Raw genomic sequence first — 15,692 nt, 5'->3', positions numbered from 1 at the left:
GACTCTAATCCTCCTCCTTCGATTTCTGAACCATGTGAAGAACCTAGCCAGGGGGAGACCACTCTTGTGAGACACATTGTTGGGGTCTTTCAAAACCAGATTGACCAGAATAAGGAGGTGCAGACTTAGCAGAGGAAGAAATACAACTAGCTAAAGCAGGTGGAGAAAGGTGATACGTTACCACTTCAGTCTCTTGCTCCATAATCAGATTCTACTGTTCCCCTTAAGGTATCTTTTTCTGATCTTCCTATTGCTGTTAGAAAAGGGGTCAGATCTTGTACTCAGCATCCCATAGCTAAATATGTTTCTTATAACTCTTTGTCTGACTCCTACCGTGCTTTTATATCCTCTCTGTCATCTGTATCTGTTCCTAAAAGTTGGCAGGAAGCCTATGCTGATAAAAGATGGAAGGCAGCTATGGTAGAGGAAATGTAGGCAATGAAGAAAAATGATACTTGGGAGCTGTTTACACTTCCTCCAGGAAAAAAACCAGTGGGCTACAAATGGGTATTTGTGGTTAAACAAAATATGGATGGATCAGTCAACAAGTTGAAAGCTAGACTAGTTGCAAAGGGGTTTACCTAGACCTATGGGATTGATTATCGGGAGACCTTTGCCCTTGTTGCGAAACTAAACACTGTCAGAAATCTGTTGTCTGTAGCTGTGAACAAAGACTGGAACTTGCACCAACTAGACGTAAAGAATGCCTTCTTAGAAGGGGAGTTAGCAAAAGAGGTCTATATGGAAATCCCACATGGTTTCTCCGATGACAATACTGCAGGGAAAGTTTGCCGGTTGAAAAGGTCAATTTATGGGTTAAAACATTCTCCTAGATGCTGGTTTGGACGCCTCCTGAAGGCAATGACTTCATTGGGTACAAGCAAAGCAATGCTGATCATACACTATTTGTTAGGAAGTCAGGTACTAAAATCACACATCTTATTGTCTATGTAGACGATATTGTCATCACAGGGAATGATGGTGAAGAAATTCAAAAGTTGAAGGACTTTCTTGGCAGAGAGTTTGAAATTAAAGATTTAGGGAAGTTACAGTATTTCTTAGGGATTGAGGTGGCTCGATCAAAGAAGGGTATATTCCTATCCCAAAGAAAGTATGTCCTAGATCTATTATCAGAAGCGGGAATGTTGGGGTGTAAAACAGTTGATACCCCTATTGAAGCTGGAGCTAAACTTAAAGAAAAAGAGGGAGAACCAGTGGACAAAGGAAGATACCAAAGGCTGGTAGGGAAGCTTATTTACTTGTCCCACACCAGGCCAGACATCGCTTATGCTGTAGGTATAGTGAGCCAATTCATACATGATCTATATTTAGCTCATATAAAGGTGTTATCCAGAATACTACAGTATTTGAAGGGAACTCCTGGAAAAGGAATACTTTTGTCACCCACTGATAATCTAAAAGTATAAGCATATGGGCTGGATCTCCAGACAGGAAGTCAATTTCAGGTTACCGTACCTTTGTTGAAGGTAATCTAGTTACTTGGAGAAGTAAGAAACAGAATGTGGTAGCTTTATCTAGTACCGAAGCTGAATATAGAGCTATGGTTCGTGGAGTTTGTGAGCTACTATGGTTGAAAGGCTTGTAGTATGATATTGGAGTCCAAGTTCCAAACCCTATGATGTTATATTGTGACAACAAGGCTGCTATTAGTATTGCTAATAATCCGGTGCAACATGATCGAACTAAACACATTGAAATTGACAGATTTTTTGTCAAAGGAAAGTTGGATCAAGGGCTCATCTGGATGCCTTTTGTAAGATCTGGAGACCAAGTAGCAGATGTTTTCACTAAGGGTTTGAAAGAAAGAGATTTCCTTCCTATTGTAGGCAAGTTGGGCATGACTATTATCTATGCCTCAACTTGAGGGGGAGTGTTGGATTCTATTGGGAGTTCAATTAGAGTTTGTATTCATGTAAAATTCTATTCCTTGTAATAGTGTACTTTCTACTTAATTATAAATAGAGGGCTTGAGATCATTGATCAATAAGCCATTCAGCCAAACATTGTGTTTCACAACAGTTTTGGTGAAGGGAACAAAGCTATGGAGGAATTAGTTATGGAAATTAGGGAGCTAGGGTACAAGGTTGTAGAACTGATGTGAACATGTACCAGGGATGAAATAAGGCCTAGGGTAATAGCCCCATACCCTTTGACGCTCTAGTAACACCAAGTGTATTTTGGTAATCTTATAGTATTCTGGTAGAGTCAACTTAAGGTTTCACTAGATCCATTATGTTAGTAGGATCGCAGATTTGCTTTTATTTTTGATTTTGAGTCCTCGTTTGTCATGTTATTGAAGAGTCCTAGCTAGGTTAGGATTCCCAAGTAGTAAGAGATTCCTTTAGTTGCAATCCACTTCTTACAAAGATTCCATACTACTTTTATTTTTCAATTGGGGTTGTTATAGGTTGAGTTATGACCAGGGTGCAAAATTCCGTTCATCTCGGTAACCAACATTCAAAATTTTGGCAATATTTTGTTGACATTTCGGAATCTTTATTTATTTATTTTTGTTTTTTGAAATTTTGATCTTTAAGTTTTGGTGGGCTTTTGGGTCATTCTAGCCTGATTTTTGGTGTCCACCCTAATTTAAGGCCAATAAACACACTAAGAGTGTTATTTTTGCCTAGAACATAACCCAAATTGGTGTATTTGATCAGCACATGCCCACTTGTATGAGAGTGAAACTAGATGTTTGGAACATGAATTTCAACCAATGCAAATATGGATATGATGTAATAGACGCTAAGATCTTCATTTAAATGCAACATTCAATATACCAGTAGTCGAGTACAAGTGTAGAGGTCAGTAGTTTGTAGTACACAATTAATATAGTACAAGTGTATAACACAACAATATATGAATGCATTACAAATTACAAATATACAATACACATGACACACACACACTTATGAATAACCTAATAATAGCTATTGTGTCATGGTGGGCTCCATTGTCCTAACCCCATAGGCTAGGCCTGCCTTTACGAACAATGGACATACTCAACCCATGTCATCAAACCCATATATTTCTCCATATAGTCAAATATTGCCCTTTTGTAGGTAGAATCATCCTTATAAAACAACCAACCCATCTAAAGAAAGTATTATAAGGGTATCTAATGTTGTGTAGCTGGCCAATTGATGGATTAATTTCCTGATCTCTAGAATCTTTCTATGGCATCTGGTACCTCTTACTGGTACTAGTATTGGTATTATTATTGGCCCTGATAGATATCCAAAGATGAAATCCACAAATGGTTTGCCTGATTCATCCCCATACTCAAATCAGTAGATTCGCCACCATATGGCCCACCATATGCTCCTCATATCTATATCCTAAATTTCTATAATTGTAGCTAGGCCCATAAGCCTCGTAGGGTGTAGACCCCACACTCTCCCTACAATCCTAGCTAATTGATCCCATCGAGTTTGCCAAGCAGCCATGTTATAGTCCCTTTGGCTCGGTGGGAGGAGCTGGTCGCGGGGCCCTTTGGGGTACATACCACTTGCGAGGGCCATCATCCAATTGTCATACCAGCTACCTGTGCATGTACGTGATCTTTGTCAGCCATGAATGCATTGACATCAACCCCGCATGACGTGAATGCTCTTTGAGTGGATCAAGTTTAATTTGCTCTAGTTCTTTTCGCATTCAGAGGCGGAGCAAATATGGGAGAGGACCTTGAGGTTCTCTGCACTTGAGCCATAGAAGACCCACCACTCAGTTGTATTATGACAAAAATATTAAGTTAATACTTAATGGATAATCTAATAATTTGAAAGAAAAAAATGTAATAATTTTGTATGAAGTTAAACCTGGATCAATTTTATCTCGTCCCTTCACAATTGCATATGATCCAGAGGACCTGAACTTGTCCTTGAAAATCTTTAAGTACAATCATTTGTAATGATGGTTGGCTAAATTCTTACAAAAATCAAATGCAAGTCCGAAGTCCTAATTCCCTACTATCTCACCTCATTGTTACAAACGACTGGACCATCGAGTTCGCCTCCATCTTTGCAGCCATGGCCATCACGACCTCAAACAGCTCCATGTCTTACCTTAAATGATTGTTGTCCTGACATTTATGGTTAAGATAGTAGTAGGCTGCAGAATTTACAAATTGACAATTAGATTTAAGATTTTTATTAACATAAGAATGAATGTATTACCAACAGCCTAGGATATTTGAATACCAGTCTTATGCAGTGGATGCACAAGATGTGCAGTCCATCGAGCTTCGATGATGTCTAGAAAGCTCTTGCAGCCTTTTGGATTTGTGTGTTGTACGACCAACCTCATGGCCTGAATAGCTGCATACAGGTGGGGCATAGTGGGCTCCTTCAGGGAGGCGTCCATCATTTGTAGATCCTTTATAATATGCTCCATGGTTTGCAATGCTGTCCCAACCTGTCTCCAGGAATCATTAGATGATATGATACACTAGGTTGTGCACTTGTTGTTTGTTCTAAATTACAACAAAAACATTAAGTTATTACTTAATAGATAATCTAATAATTTGTAAAATGTAATAATTCAAGTGTTATTGATCTAACCTGGATCCACTTCAATCAAACCATGTTTGAGATGCAAACATTGATCATAAGCATGTTCTTTTCTTAAATATGCTCTTCAAAGCAATGTAGTTTGTAGCAAACCTCTTGACACCGGGTTGCACCAAGTCACCCCTATATTACCTGCCTCATCATACCAAGAGCATCGACATGATTATATATGAAATCCATGACCTTTCGAGCCTTGTACACTATGCTCTCGACAATTTGAATCTTCCAAATATCCTTTAGCATGAGGTTAATACAGTAGGCTGCACAAGGTGTCCAACATAGATTATACTCCATACCTCATCATTGTCTCATTTGCCTTTTTGAGCCATTGTTAGTTATGATATGTACAACATTCCTTCGCTCCACCTCCTCAGCATCTTGAATAAGTCAAAAGTTGTACCCGTGGTCTTTAACCTAATTAGATGCGTCCACAAATTTCAGGATGATAGTCCTCCTATTGTAATACACCATGAAGTTGATGATTTTTCTTTTTTTCTTTTTTTATTGGACCGGTCCATCTATCAGACATAGTGGTGACTCTGTAGATCTCCTAAAAGGGCATCGTCTGCCCTATTTCTTAAGTCTCCAACTCTTGGTTCTGCTGTGCGAGGTATGTGTTCATGCTCTCATGAGGTGTGGGGCCAGTGTATCCTGGATTTGCCTTTGCAGTCAAGTCTATCATGTTCTTGTAATAGGGCCCCTGTGTTGTGTTGGTTGAAATGGTGTTCCCATTCATATTCTTCCAGTCATCTGATATCTCGGGCTACTTCACCCCCTTATTCCTGAAAACATTAGGATCCGCCTCTAGGATCTGATCTTGTCGTTCTGGATAACCTACTGAGAGAGCAACACCCCTCTGACTCTGTGGTCGCTTGAACACGCCCAAAACACCACCCCTTGACCCAAATCTAGTCCAACTCCTACAACTTTAGAGGGACCAGATCCTACAACTCTAGCTTTGTCCCTCTCCTGGCTTCGCTCGTGTGATGCCATGTTCTTTACCATCGCTTGCCTCAAAGCCTCTTCCTACTGGTGTACTGTGTATATCGACAGGATCAACATCCTTGTCACTATCGGAATCAATAAGGTATGCAGAAGACCCCCTGACCGCCTCATCTAGTGCTTTGGCCACTTTCTAGTTCTAATTTCTTCTTCCCTATCCCCTTCTCTCTCTCTCTCTCTCTCATTGCTTTCACTACCTCTGTTGACATGTGCACGTTATAACGTCCGAAGAACTACCAGTGAGGTGTGTCTTGTGAACCTACTAATGCCACCTCATATAAACCTCTTGCTATATAAATTACATTGTGTCCTCCCTTTATTACCGTCAATTGCCATGCAATACTGCCATGTAAGGTCAACCCTCCCTTTGCGAGTAGCAACTTGAGCCTATGGCTGCCTGTGTCCCCTCTCTGACTTGCTCTCCACCGCCCTCTTCCCTCTATGGCTGTGAACCACCCTTCCTCTACCTTTGTGATCATAATCACCTCTGACTCCTAGACGTGATCATTGTTGCATACAAAATGATCGCATAGGTCATTGAACAACATCAAAATAAATTTTTCCATACAAAACAATCATGTACCTAGCTAATAAATTTTCCTTTATCCATATATCTTTCTTAAACTATAAAATTATTTTTTAAAATTTTTTCAGCAAGAAAATTGGCTGCCATAGCAAAACTGGCGATGAAACTGTATGGACAACACTTCAAAAATACAAAGAGACATTCCATATTTTCTATAATTTTCAAAACCCTTTTCCCTATTTTCCGTAATTATTTATTTTATCTATAAATATTTTAATACTTTTGAAAAAGAAAATAATTATTGATTGGGTGGAAAAATGTTTGACTCTGTGAGACCATAGATTGGCCCATGGAGTTCAAGATATATTTATTTTGTTACCATATAAGGCATATATCATGTATATCTTTATATTTTGTGTAGGAAAATAGGTCTTTTGATACCCAAAAATAAATAAATAATCCACTTTGTGGGGTTTTTTTTTTTCAACACCGTGAGTTTTTAGGTTGGCCCACGGTTAATTCCATACTCATCTAACATTGACAACATTCTAACATGCATTTTGTAAAAATCTAATTGGGAGAATGGTTGATCTAACTGAAATGCCACTGCATCCATGTGATGCATGTCTGTTCTGGCAAGAATCACGCAAGAACCTGCAGAAGATGATAAAGATTGATTCAAACAGGGCAAAAATCACATTCTAAATGAAGAAACAACTCTTGAGGAACCAAAGCTGGAATTTTGCTCGAGTTAAGCGAAATTTCGACCATTGCACCCCTTTTATAGACCGGGACTTGGGCGAAATCTCCCTCGCATAAACCCTAGAATTTCTACTGAAATATATCTATTTGATTTCAAGCCTTGTTTCGTTTCGGTGGGGACAAAACAGCGAATTTGGGGAAATTTTAAACTATGGTTATGATAGAGTCCTTGTATGGATGTGAGTCTTTAGTCCAAGTAGCAGTCCTTGTTTGATTTGCTTTCTAAGTTTGACTCCTAGTTTGAGTTCTTTCTTAAAGGTTATAATTATAGTCCATTACTTTTAAAGAAATCAGATTTTGTTTAATGAATAAAATTGGAGACTGGAAGGAGAAAAGCTTTGAGTCATGGGTTCCTTAGGAGGGAACTTGTGGGTGCGTTTGTGCATAAATTCTTCAGTTTTAAAGTTCTTCAAGGTCCCCTTCTTCCACATGTGTAACCCACCCTAGTGCTAGTCTTCTTCTTCCTCTTCTCCCATCCACAACTCTCATCCCAACCCTAAAACCAGAAACTACAGCCCCCTTCTCAATGACATATCATTCCTCCCCCTTCCCCTACCCTGCAGCAGCCCTATACTCCTCTCTCATCCCTATCTCCTTAGTCCCCTCTGTTCCCCAACCCTAGTTCATCATTCGCCAGCCCCCTCTTCTCTCTTTTTCATCATCTTCTTCTTCTTCCTTCTTAGTTGCGGCAACATAGGAAACCCAGATTGACATCCCAGAATTTCCCTCCCCCTAACCCTAGTTCACCTATATCTCCTAGCCCCCACATCCAAATCCCTCACCCTTTTAGGATTACCTTTCCCTTCCCCATACCCACTCTTGATCCCTGCCCCCACCCCTTTCCATTTCCTAAACCCTAGAATTTCGGCACTCCATTGGAACGTAAAACTTCTAAAACCTAATTCTCCCTGACCTGTCATCCAGATCCAAAACCCTTTTCGGGTCATCCTCCTTAAAACCTACTCAACCTTAACCCTAATCCTAGCTCATCCCCTAGAAATCCTAGAATATAAGAAACCCTAATTTTCTAGATGCTGGATTTGGAATTCAATTCTGACTTTAAAATTATAGCAAGGGTTCTGACTTGAATTTCATAGCCTAGCCAAAACCTTGCCAACCCATTCTACAACTCTAGAACTCTCAAAATAAGCCCTAACCCATCAACTGTAGGGTATGTCAACCCTAGTTTACTGCTTGTTCACTTGAGAAAGATCCTGATGCTGGACCTTAGATTTATGGCTTGCATCAATCAATTAATCCCTAGATACTTGATTCACATCAGGAGGACTAGAAGAACAGGGGTTGGGGGATGATTCAACTTACTGATGGTAGAGCAACTTTGAGGAGTCTCCAATTGAGGCCAAACTTGGTGGCTTGGGGAGGTGAAATTTTGGAGGGAAAAGAAACTAAATAGCTCTGATAAAGCTAAACTATACTCAAAATAATAATCTTATTTATAAATTGTTCTCAACCCTCCCCTGATGCAGTTTAACCGCCAAAACATGCTATTTCACTTCAACAAGCCTGAGGTTGGTTGTATAGGTTATGGGCCCTTGGTCCCCTAGGTTTGATGTGCTATATTGGCCTAGAATTGGGGCACAAGGGTTGCATAGAATTCAGGGTTTTATGTTGAACCGTGGTTCATTTGATTCTTTTAATTTGATCCAATTCAAAGAGTGGTTTAAGTCTTATTTGGTCCTTTTTTTTTTTGGGAGAATCCAAACGAGGGCATCCCCACCTAACCAGTATCCCAAATAGAAAAATAAACTCAATTACTTCCTGTAATAAACTTGTGCTGCTGCATCCCGTTGAATCAGATCTACTAGCTCTTTAGGGAAACCAGTAGGATCCCATCCACTTGATGCTGCCCTATCTGAATCCGTGTCATGTAATCTGCTGGCGGACTCTTGTTCTCTCACACATGCCTAAATTCTACTTCTGTTGGCACAGCTACCTCTTGCAAAATTCTCTCTTTTATAGCTTGACATTTCCAAGACCCTATCCACTGCTAAGTGCTAACTAAGAATAGGATCCTGTGGATAGCTCCAAATACCCTTCTTGAGAGCATAGTTGAATCCCCTAGTATATTTGCAATTCTATTACTAATACCAATAATTGGGCTCCTCTACCAGCATATGCCATAGGACTGCTAGAATTATTTCTTAGAACCCCACCACATTGGGTCTTATTTAACATATATAACATGTTTTTAAGCCACCACACATGGGAGTTCCTTTTTTTGATTAGTTTTTTTTTTTTTTTTCCCATTCCAAATAGGGCTCTTGTAATTAGGCTGATCAAAGGGTATATTATAGATGCCACGCCATGGAGATAAAAACTAGACAAGTTATTATTCTGAGAACTCTGCTATGCAGTTTTGTGTGTGGTGGGGCAACTGCTAATTGTAGTTGTCATGGTTGTCTATATACATAGTGACTGACACATTCAGTACAATGGCAGGCTAGTGTAGCAGATGAGTATAGTGCCAGTACATATTACTGGTTTAGTTCTATGGTCGCTTAAGAACCCTATTAATTATACTCTGTTTGACTCAGGTTGATTTGGTAAAGTGACATAATGTTTCAGATGGCTCAGTAAAATGGTTTGTTTTTATGATGTTTCAAGAGCCTAGTGGATTGATGAAGTCTTGATTAAGCAGTGAGGGGCTTGGTTAGGAAGGGGTTGAATATTTTAGGTGGACTCTTTTGTTGCTTATATTGCCACATGTCATGAACATTGGAAGACAATAAAGTTTGAGTTGCTGCCGCATAAAATACAAAAGAAGAGTCCAATGAATAGCTTCTTACTGAAGTTAGGCTGCTTGTTCTATTGGTTCTACTAGATCTCTGTATTCAAGGATAATGTGGCAGATCAGAGTTTTTGAAGGAGGAGATACAGAAATTTTTTGGCTGAGCTGTGAATGTAGTTAACTTTGAAAAACAGAAAATCTGGGTTTCTATTTATCATTATCAGTGGCAACAGGAATTTTTGGATATAGAAATCATATTCAACTCATCCTTGGCAAGCAACCTATTTGGAAATGGGAATCTTATCAAATCTGGAATTTTTATTGGGGCTCAAGGAATTCTGGTTTATGGAACCAAGCTACCTGAGAGACTTTAGAGTTCTAGTTTAACTGGAAACCTAGATTCTATCTCTTTGAGATTCTTATCTGTTGCTACATGTGATCAAAAAGGGATTCCTATTTCTATTCATTGAGCTAATGGAAGTTTAGCAAATATTTCTCACATAGAAGTTCTGTGAGGTAAGGCCTCTGTGAAATTCAAGTTGTCATTAGTTAATAGGAAGAACCTAATGGACTTCTGACTAGCTTAATGTTAAGACTGGTTAGAAGTTTTGGAGCTTTAAGTAACAAGGGCTTAATCTTCCCATGAAATGCCTGACAACAAGCACATGATGTTCTGAGGGGTCCAGCTGCCTATTCTATCTTGCAGTTAAAGCTCTCTCTCTCAACAGAATAGGAGAACCTCCTTTTCACTATTGAGAGAGAAAAGAGAGGGGTAAGTAGGTTTGAGCTTCATTGTGTTGTCATATCTCTCTGTAGTCGCTACCTTTTTTGACAATTTGCTGCTGCTCATGTGTTAAATGCGAGAAATATTGTCGCTGCCATATTGTGTATTGCGTTTAGAATCTGAAATCTAGAGATGAGCTGATGCAGTCATCATTTTATTATACATTGATGTTTGTTAGGATCATTTGCGGGATTACACAGGTTGAGGTAATCTGCATTCACTAGTTCTTGTCTTTCTTGTTCTAGGTTGTGTTTAATGTTGAAAGATATAAACCATTGATGTAATTGGGGGAATTTGATTTTTAACTTTACATTGTGAACCTAGCAGTGAGTGTTGGGTGTTGTTGACCTTGCTGGAGTTGTATCTATAAGACTGAAGCAGGAATTTGAGTTCCTGAACTGTTGTTACAGTCAAGATATTTGAGTAGAATATTGGGTAATATATGAAAACCTGATTTGGGTATTATTCAGTGAATGTAGGCCTGAACCATGTAAAACTTGGTGTCTTATGTCTGCTTTCTATTGCATAAATTGGACTCTTTGATCTGAAGTGCGGTGCATTGTATGTTCCTAGGCTGAAAGAGAAGTTATTTAGTTTTTTTTTTTTTTTTTTGGGGGGGGGGGGTTCAATGGGTTGAATCAATGTTCAATAAAATCTTTCCAAAAGTTGTCCACAAACAACTGTCCCTGTGTGTGCTGTGATATTGTAACCTGTTCACACCAGAGGTCAGGGCATTCCATAATTACTGCGTACAATTGGCAATTTGTTCCAAGCTCCATAGTTTATACAAAAGATAAATGATCTATCACCACTTTAATGATTGCACTCTTCAGTCAAAGATAGTACCAAGGTTGCATGTCCATCCTGCAAAATAAAAATGCTTCTATCCACAAGCAGAATACATATCAAATGTGGTTCAGTAGTTGCCTACATCCATAGGGTAATGCCCAACCTTAGGTGTTGTGTACCTAGTAACACTCTTAACACAAGTTACAATTCAACTGCAACAACATTTCAGGAGCCCCTAGTCCTTCTAACTATGCCCCAACACTGTTAAGGCAACCACTCCTCTTGTGATAACAACTAATAAAATTTTGAAGTTACGAGTATGAAGTACCTGTTAGGCATCAACTTAACTTGGTTTATAAGTGATCAAATCAAATTGAAGCTCCCAATCCCATACATAAACACATATATATAACATCAATGCAGGTATTAACATAATATTGAGAAAGAGTTAGATTTTACCATGTAGTCTAAGCCATTGGAAGAAACCAATTAAGATTCTTGAAATTCCAAACTGCTGAGGACAGTGGACGAACCATGTAAGTTAGAATCCCAATTGATGAAGTGCTTCAAATCCCAACGAGAACCACCACTGTCATCTTCTCAACAAACTATGTTAAGAGTTATTTTTCTCAGGCATGCACTCTCAAATTGGTGCTTCTCAAATATTCAAAATTTTGGAGTTTTCTACTTAAACATTGATGAGTCAAAACCACCAATGCTTGATAATCCTTCATCTTGCTGCTTCTTTATTGGAGTATCAACCGTACTGCTGGACAGCAAGGACTTCAGCCCTGTTTTGGCTTGGTCTGCCTGCATATGTGGATCTTTGGATCTGCATCACCCATTACCAATATAACCCAACCCTGGGTCTAAGAAGCCTTAAAAGGAAATCCAACTCCCTTAGCTGTTATTGATATGATGAAGCTAAACATCTTTTTTGACTTATTGATGGTACTCTATTATAATGACTAAACAAGGCATTTCCCAAATTGACCAGTGACGAGGACTTCCGGATAACTGCTATAACTCTTAGTGATAACATGTATGGATGCTAATAATTTAGCCAGTTATTGTGCTTCAATGCAATTTTTATTGTTATTATTATTGCTATTGGAGGTGGGCACATTGAAGACATGGACTGGGGATACTTTGTTTTTGTTTGCATGCCTAATGAAAAAGAAAAATTGTTGCACTGAAATCTGAATTTGTTAGAACATCTTACACTGATCACCTATTTTATTTTTATCATAGCTCTTAGTAAGGAGTCTTTTAGCAATAGGTTCTTGGATTGATGCAATGCTGGTACAGGATCTTTTAAGCCCTTGTTAAAGAAGAGGAAGAATAACACAAGGTGCAAACCATTGCCACCTTCAAAGAGGCTACGGCTCGAGGCACAGAGAGTCCTCAAGGAGCGAGTACAGGCCATTGCAGACAAGAAAGGCATAAAATTGAGGTTCTGCAATTTAAAGGAATGTGAGGGTCACTTACAATCTTTGGACAGCCCCTGTGGAAGTATAAGGATGAAGATTGGGTGGCCATCAGGAGTGCCTTTTGTTCATCCCCATGATTTACCCAACAAGGCAAAGCTCGGTTTCCTTGAAGCATATGAACCTGGGTGGACAGCCTCACAAGATATGGGAGTTAAGTCTAATCGAACCTGGACAGGCCATGCAACCTTAACTGTAAATATCTTGTGCTAGTTTCTCCAAGTAGCATGCATTTGGCGTTACAAAACTTGTCTTATGCATGTTAGCAAGCCCCCTCCCCCCAAATCCCACAATATATATTATTATTATTATAAAAAATTGGGGGGGGGGGGGGTTGGGTGGGAAGGGGCTGGGCTCTTTAGGCACTTGCACACACTCACACACACATAGACCATGTGAATTTATATCCGTGGGCACATGGCTATTGTGTTGGAGAACAAACCTTGATATTCTCCTTTTAAGCTGATTGAAAGCTGTGTCTCATATGTATTAACCCAGACTGTTCAATTGATTCAATACTTCTTGGATTAGTGGAAGGTTCATATCACACTGCGGGGTCCTGGTAATTTAGTAAATAAATTACTATTGAGTTTCCTATAATCTTTTTAACATAGGATTACATGATTAAGGCACAATGATTATTTAATTATGGCTTGGCAATGATGTGGCTTTCTGTTTGACTCTCAAAAATAGTTTCAGGATGGGTATTCATTAATTGGCACCATAGTCCTAGTCTTTCAAATGATTGATTATTTAATTGTCATGTGACTCACATGGACATCACTTTTGAAGATATAGCTGTTCTCTTATGATTGAAAGCTGCACCCTTCCTTTGACTTAGCCATTTACACAGCATAGTTTGGAGAGGCAAAACAACCTAGTTGTTTGTTGATTGGACAATACTTGCATTCTGCCGGCATTATTATTTTATCTCTGGCTACTGATGAATGCACTTATTGTTGGTATTTACAGGAACCAAACTCCTTAACTCTTGATATTTGGTTGCTCTCGCTCATTTGTCAGCTTCACTAACTTTACCAGGTGATGAAGTCCCAAATATACACTGGTCCCTTGGTGTGAAGACCTACATGGAACCTTAGTACTGGATTTTCCACGATCAAGTAGTGTACTACCTGCACATGATTGGATATAGATAGTTACTGAGAATGCTTGCTGGCGTTCTTCCGTTAGCTGTAATATGTTTTCAGTATATTAGCTCTTCCTTTGTGTATCAGTCTCATTCTGCACCATACCAGCTGGGCACTCGTTGAGTCAAAAATGTTAAGTTTCAGTGGTTGTGTTTCCTTTGTATTTCTTGTGCAAAAAGTGTTGCACCCTGAGAAACAATGTTTCTGGACTTAACCTTGTATAAGTTGAACATGTAAAGAAATTCGAAGGGTCATTTAAGGTCTGATTGGTTGACAGTTGTACAGTCTGAATTGTGTTTTCACCTCATTCATGACATCTGTGGAGGCTTCATGAAAAATGTTATGCTCTAGTTGACAGAGTAGTAAACACAGGTATAAAAATATTTATTCCTAAGGCTTTGACTTATATTTTCTTTTTTTGAGGGGTAAATTTCATACTTTTTTTTTTTTTTGGTGAAGGGGTAAATTTCATACTAGTAATGATATATTTTACAGTCTTTATTTTTTAAAATCAAAGGTTAAACTCTGTTTTTGGTGAATCAAAATTGCAAACTAAAGTGAAATTTGATGTCCAAATATAAAATGATTTGGAATTAATCATGTAATTGCGTTAAGTAATAAATACAAAATTTCTACCTAGTGTGAAAATTTGTCGTCCCCCTTAAATAATGAAATAATTACGTAGGGAGTTTTTTTTTTTTTTTTTCTTGTTGCCGTGAAAGTTCTGTCCCTTGTCGGTTAAAAACTAGTCGGTTAAAAACTATAGATGGGTCCAAGAAAGTTCAACACCGTTCAAGGGTATTAATGGCTAAGGTGAGATGACCATTATGCCTTCAAGTAAAAAAATTTGAAATTACAGTTAACGGTTACAAAAATTATAGAGCAAATTTGTATACCATCCAAAGTGGGTGATCGATCTTTCCTATTCATCTTTTCTCACTTTATTAAAAATCACCCCGGCAGAAATTACCTTACAAAAGAAAAAAATAAGGAAAAAAGAAGAAGGAAGCAAATGTCATCATAGAAGAAAGAAATAGAAGAAGCTATTCTTTTTGTTGAATCACAATCGATCTAGCTATGCTCCAAATCGATTTAGGGCAAATTATCAATAATATTATTGTCAGAAAGAACAAGTTTCTTCGAGCTTTTCAATTGTACAAGCGTTTCAATTGGCAATTGAGCAGAAAAGTTGTTATTGGATAGATTAATGGTCTCTTAAACCCGATTGGAGATCAGTTCAAGAAGAGTTGGGCATGCATCATCCTTTTGGTTGAGCAACTGAGTTGTTTTTTTCGGTTAACGAGCAACTGAGTTACAAGCCTGAGATTGACCGTAGTAATTATCTTATTTTACTCTTTTTTTGTTTCCTTTTAGTTTGAGGCATGTTTTTCTACTTTGATAGATCAGAAGAGTCACAGGTTAGTTCCAAGAACGTGAAGAACTGGGTTCTTCAACTCCAGTTTATTCGTTGTGTGTATCATAACTACTTGCTGATATGATTCCAAGTTGTCCAATTTAAGGATAAAATGCAGTTAAACTATATTCTACGTATATTATATGCTACGGTAATTTTACCCAGGAGTGGACCCAGGATGCAATATTGGGGCCGAAAAATGAAAGCCAAATAACCTTCCAGTTGGAGAAGCACTAATGTTTTTTTAGCACACATATTGTGTGGGTCCTTATAAGACCCATTTGTAGTATCACCTCTAAATTATTTTATTATATTAAAGAATAGACCCACATATTTTGTGAGGCCCACACATATTTGAAAAAAAAAAAGAAGGTAAATTATTGATAATGATTTTTTTTTCCAACAAAATATTGGTAAAATTAAAACAATAATAAAAAAAATT

At 38.4% G+C, this 15,692-nt stretch overlaps 1 protein-coding gene across 6 annotated transcripts in view; it reads left to right on the top strand.

The window, feature by feature from the left end:
• The window catches only part of LOC149016697 (2-oxoglutarate (2OG) and Fe(II)-dependent oxygenase superfamily protein), a 45,025-nt gene extending 30,743 nt beyond the window's left edge, over window positions 1-14,282 (top strand). For 4 of the 6 annotated variants that reach the window (XM_089154758.1, XM_089154756.1, XM_089154757.1 and 1 more), the window contains 2 exons: window positions 12,510-12,883; window positions 13,661-14,282. In XM_089154758.1, coding sequence (XP_089010884.1) covers window positions 12,510-12,883; window positions 13,661-13,720 — 434 coding nt within the window. In that variant the 3' untranslated portion in view covers window positions 13,721-14,282. The remainder of the gene's footprint in view (window positions 1-12,509; window positions 12,884-13,660) is intronic. The other 2 variants (XM_089154759.1, XM_089154754.1) reach the window with 2 other exon arrangements.
• The last annotated feature ends 1,410 nt before the right edge of the window (window positions 14,283-15,692 follow it).

Source organism: Hakea prostrata, chromosome 5 (assembly GCF_041222555.1).
Source record: "Hakea prostrata isolate BN-2017 chromosome 5, UWA_Hpros_2, whole genome shotgun sequence".
In the NCBI taxonomy this organism is placed as follows: domain Eukaryota; kingdom Viridiplantae; phylum Streptophyta; class Magnoliopsida; order Proteales; family Proteaceae; genus Hakea; species Hakea prostrata.
Note: the sequence above shows the minus strand (reverse complement) of the source record. Positions and strands in the feature narration are given on the sequence as shown.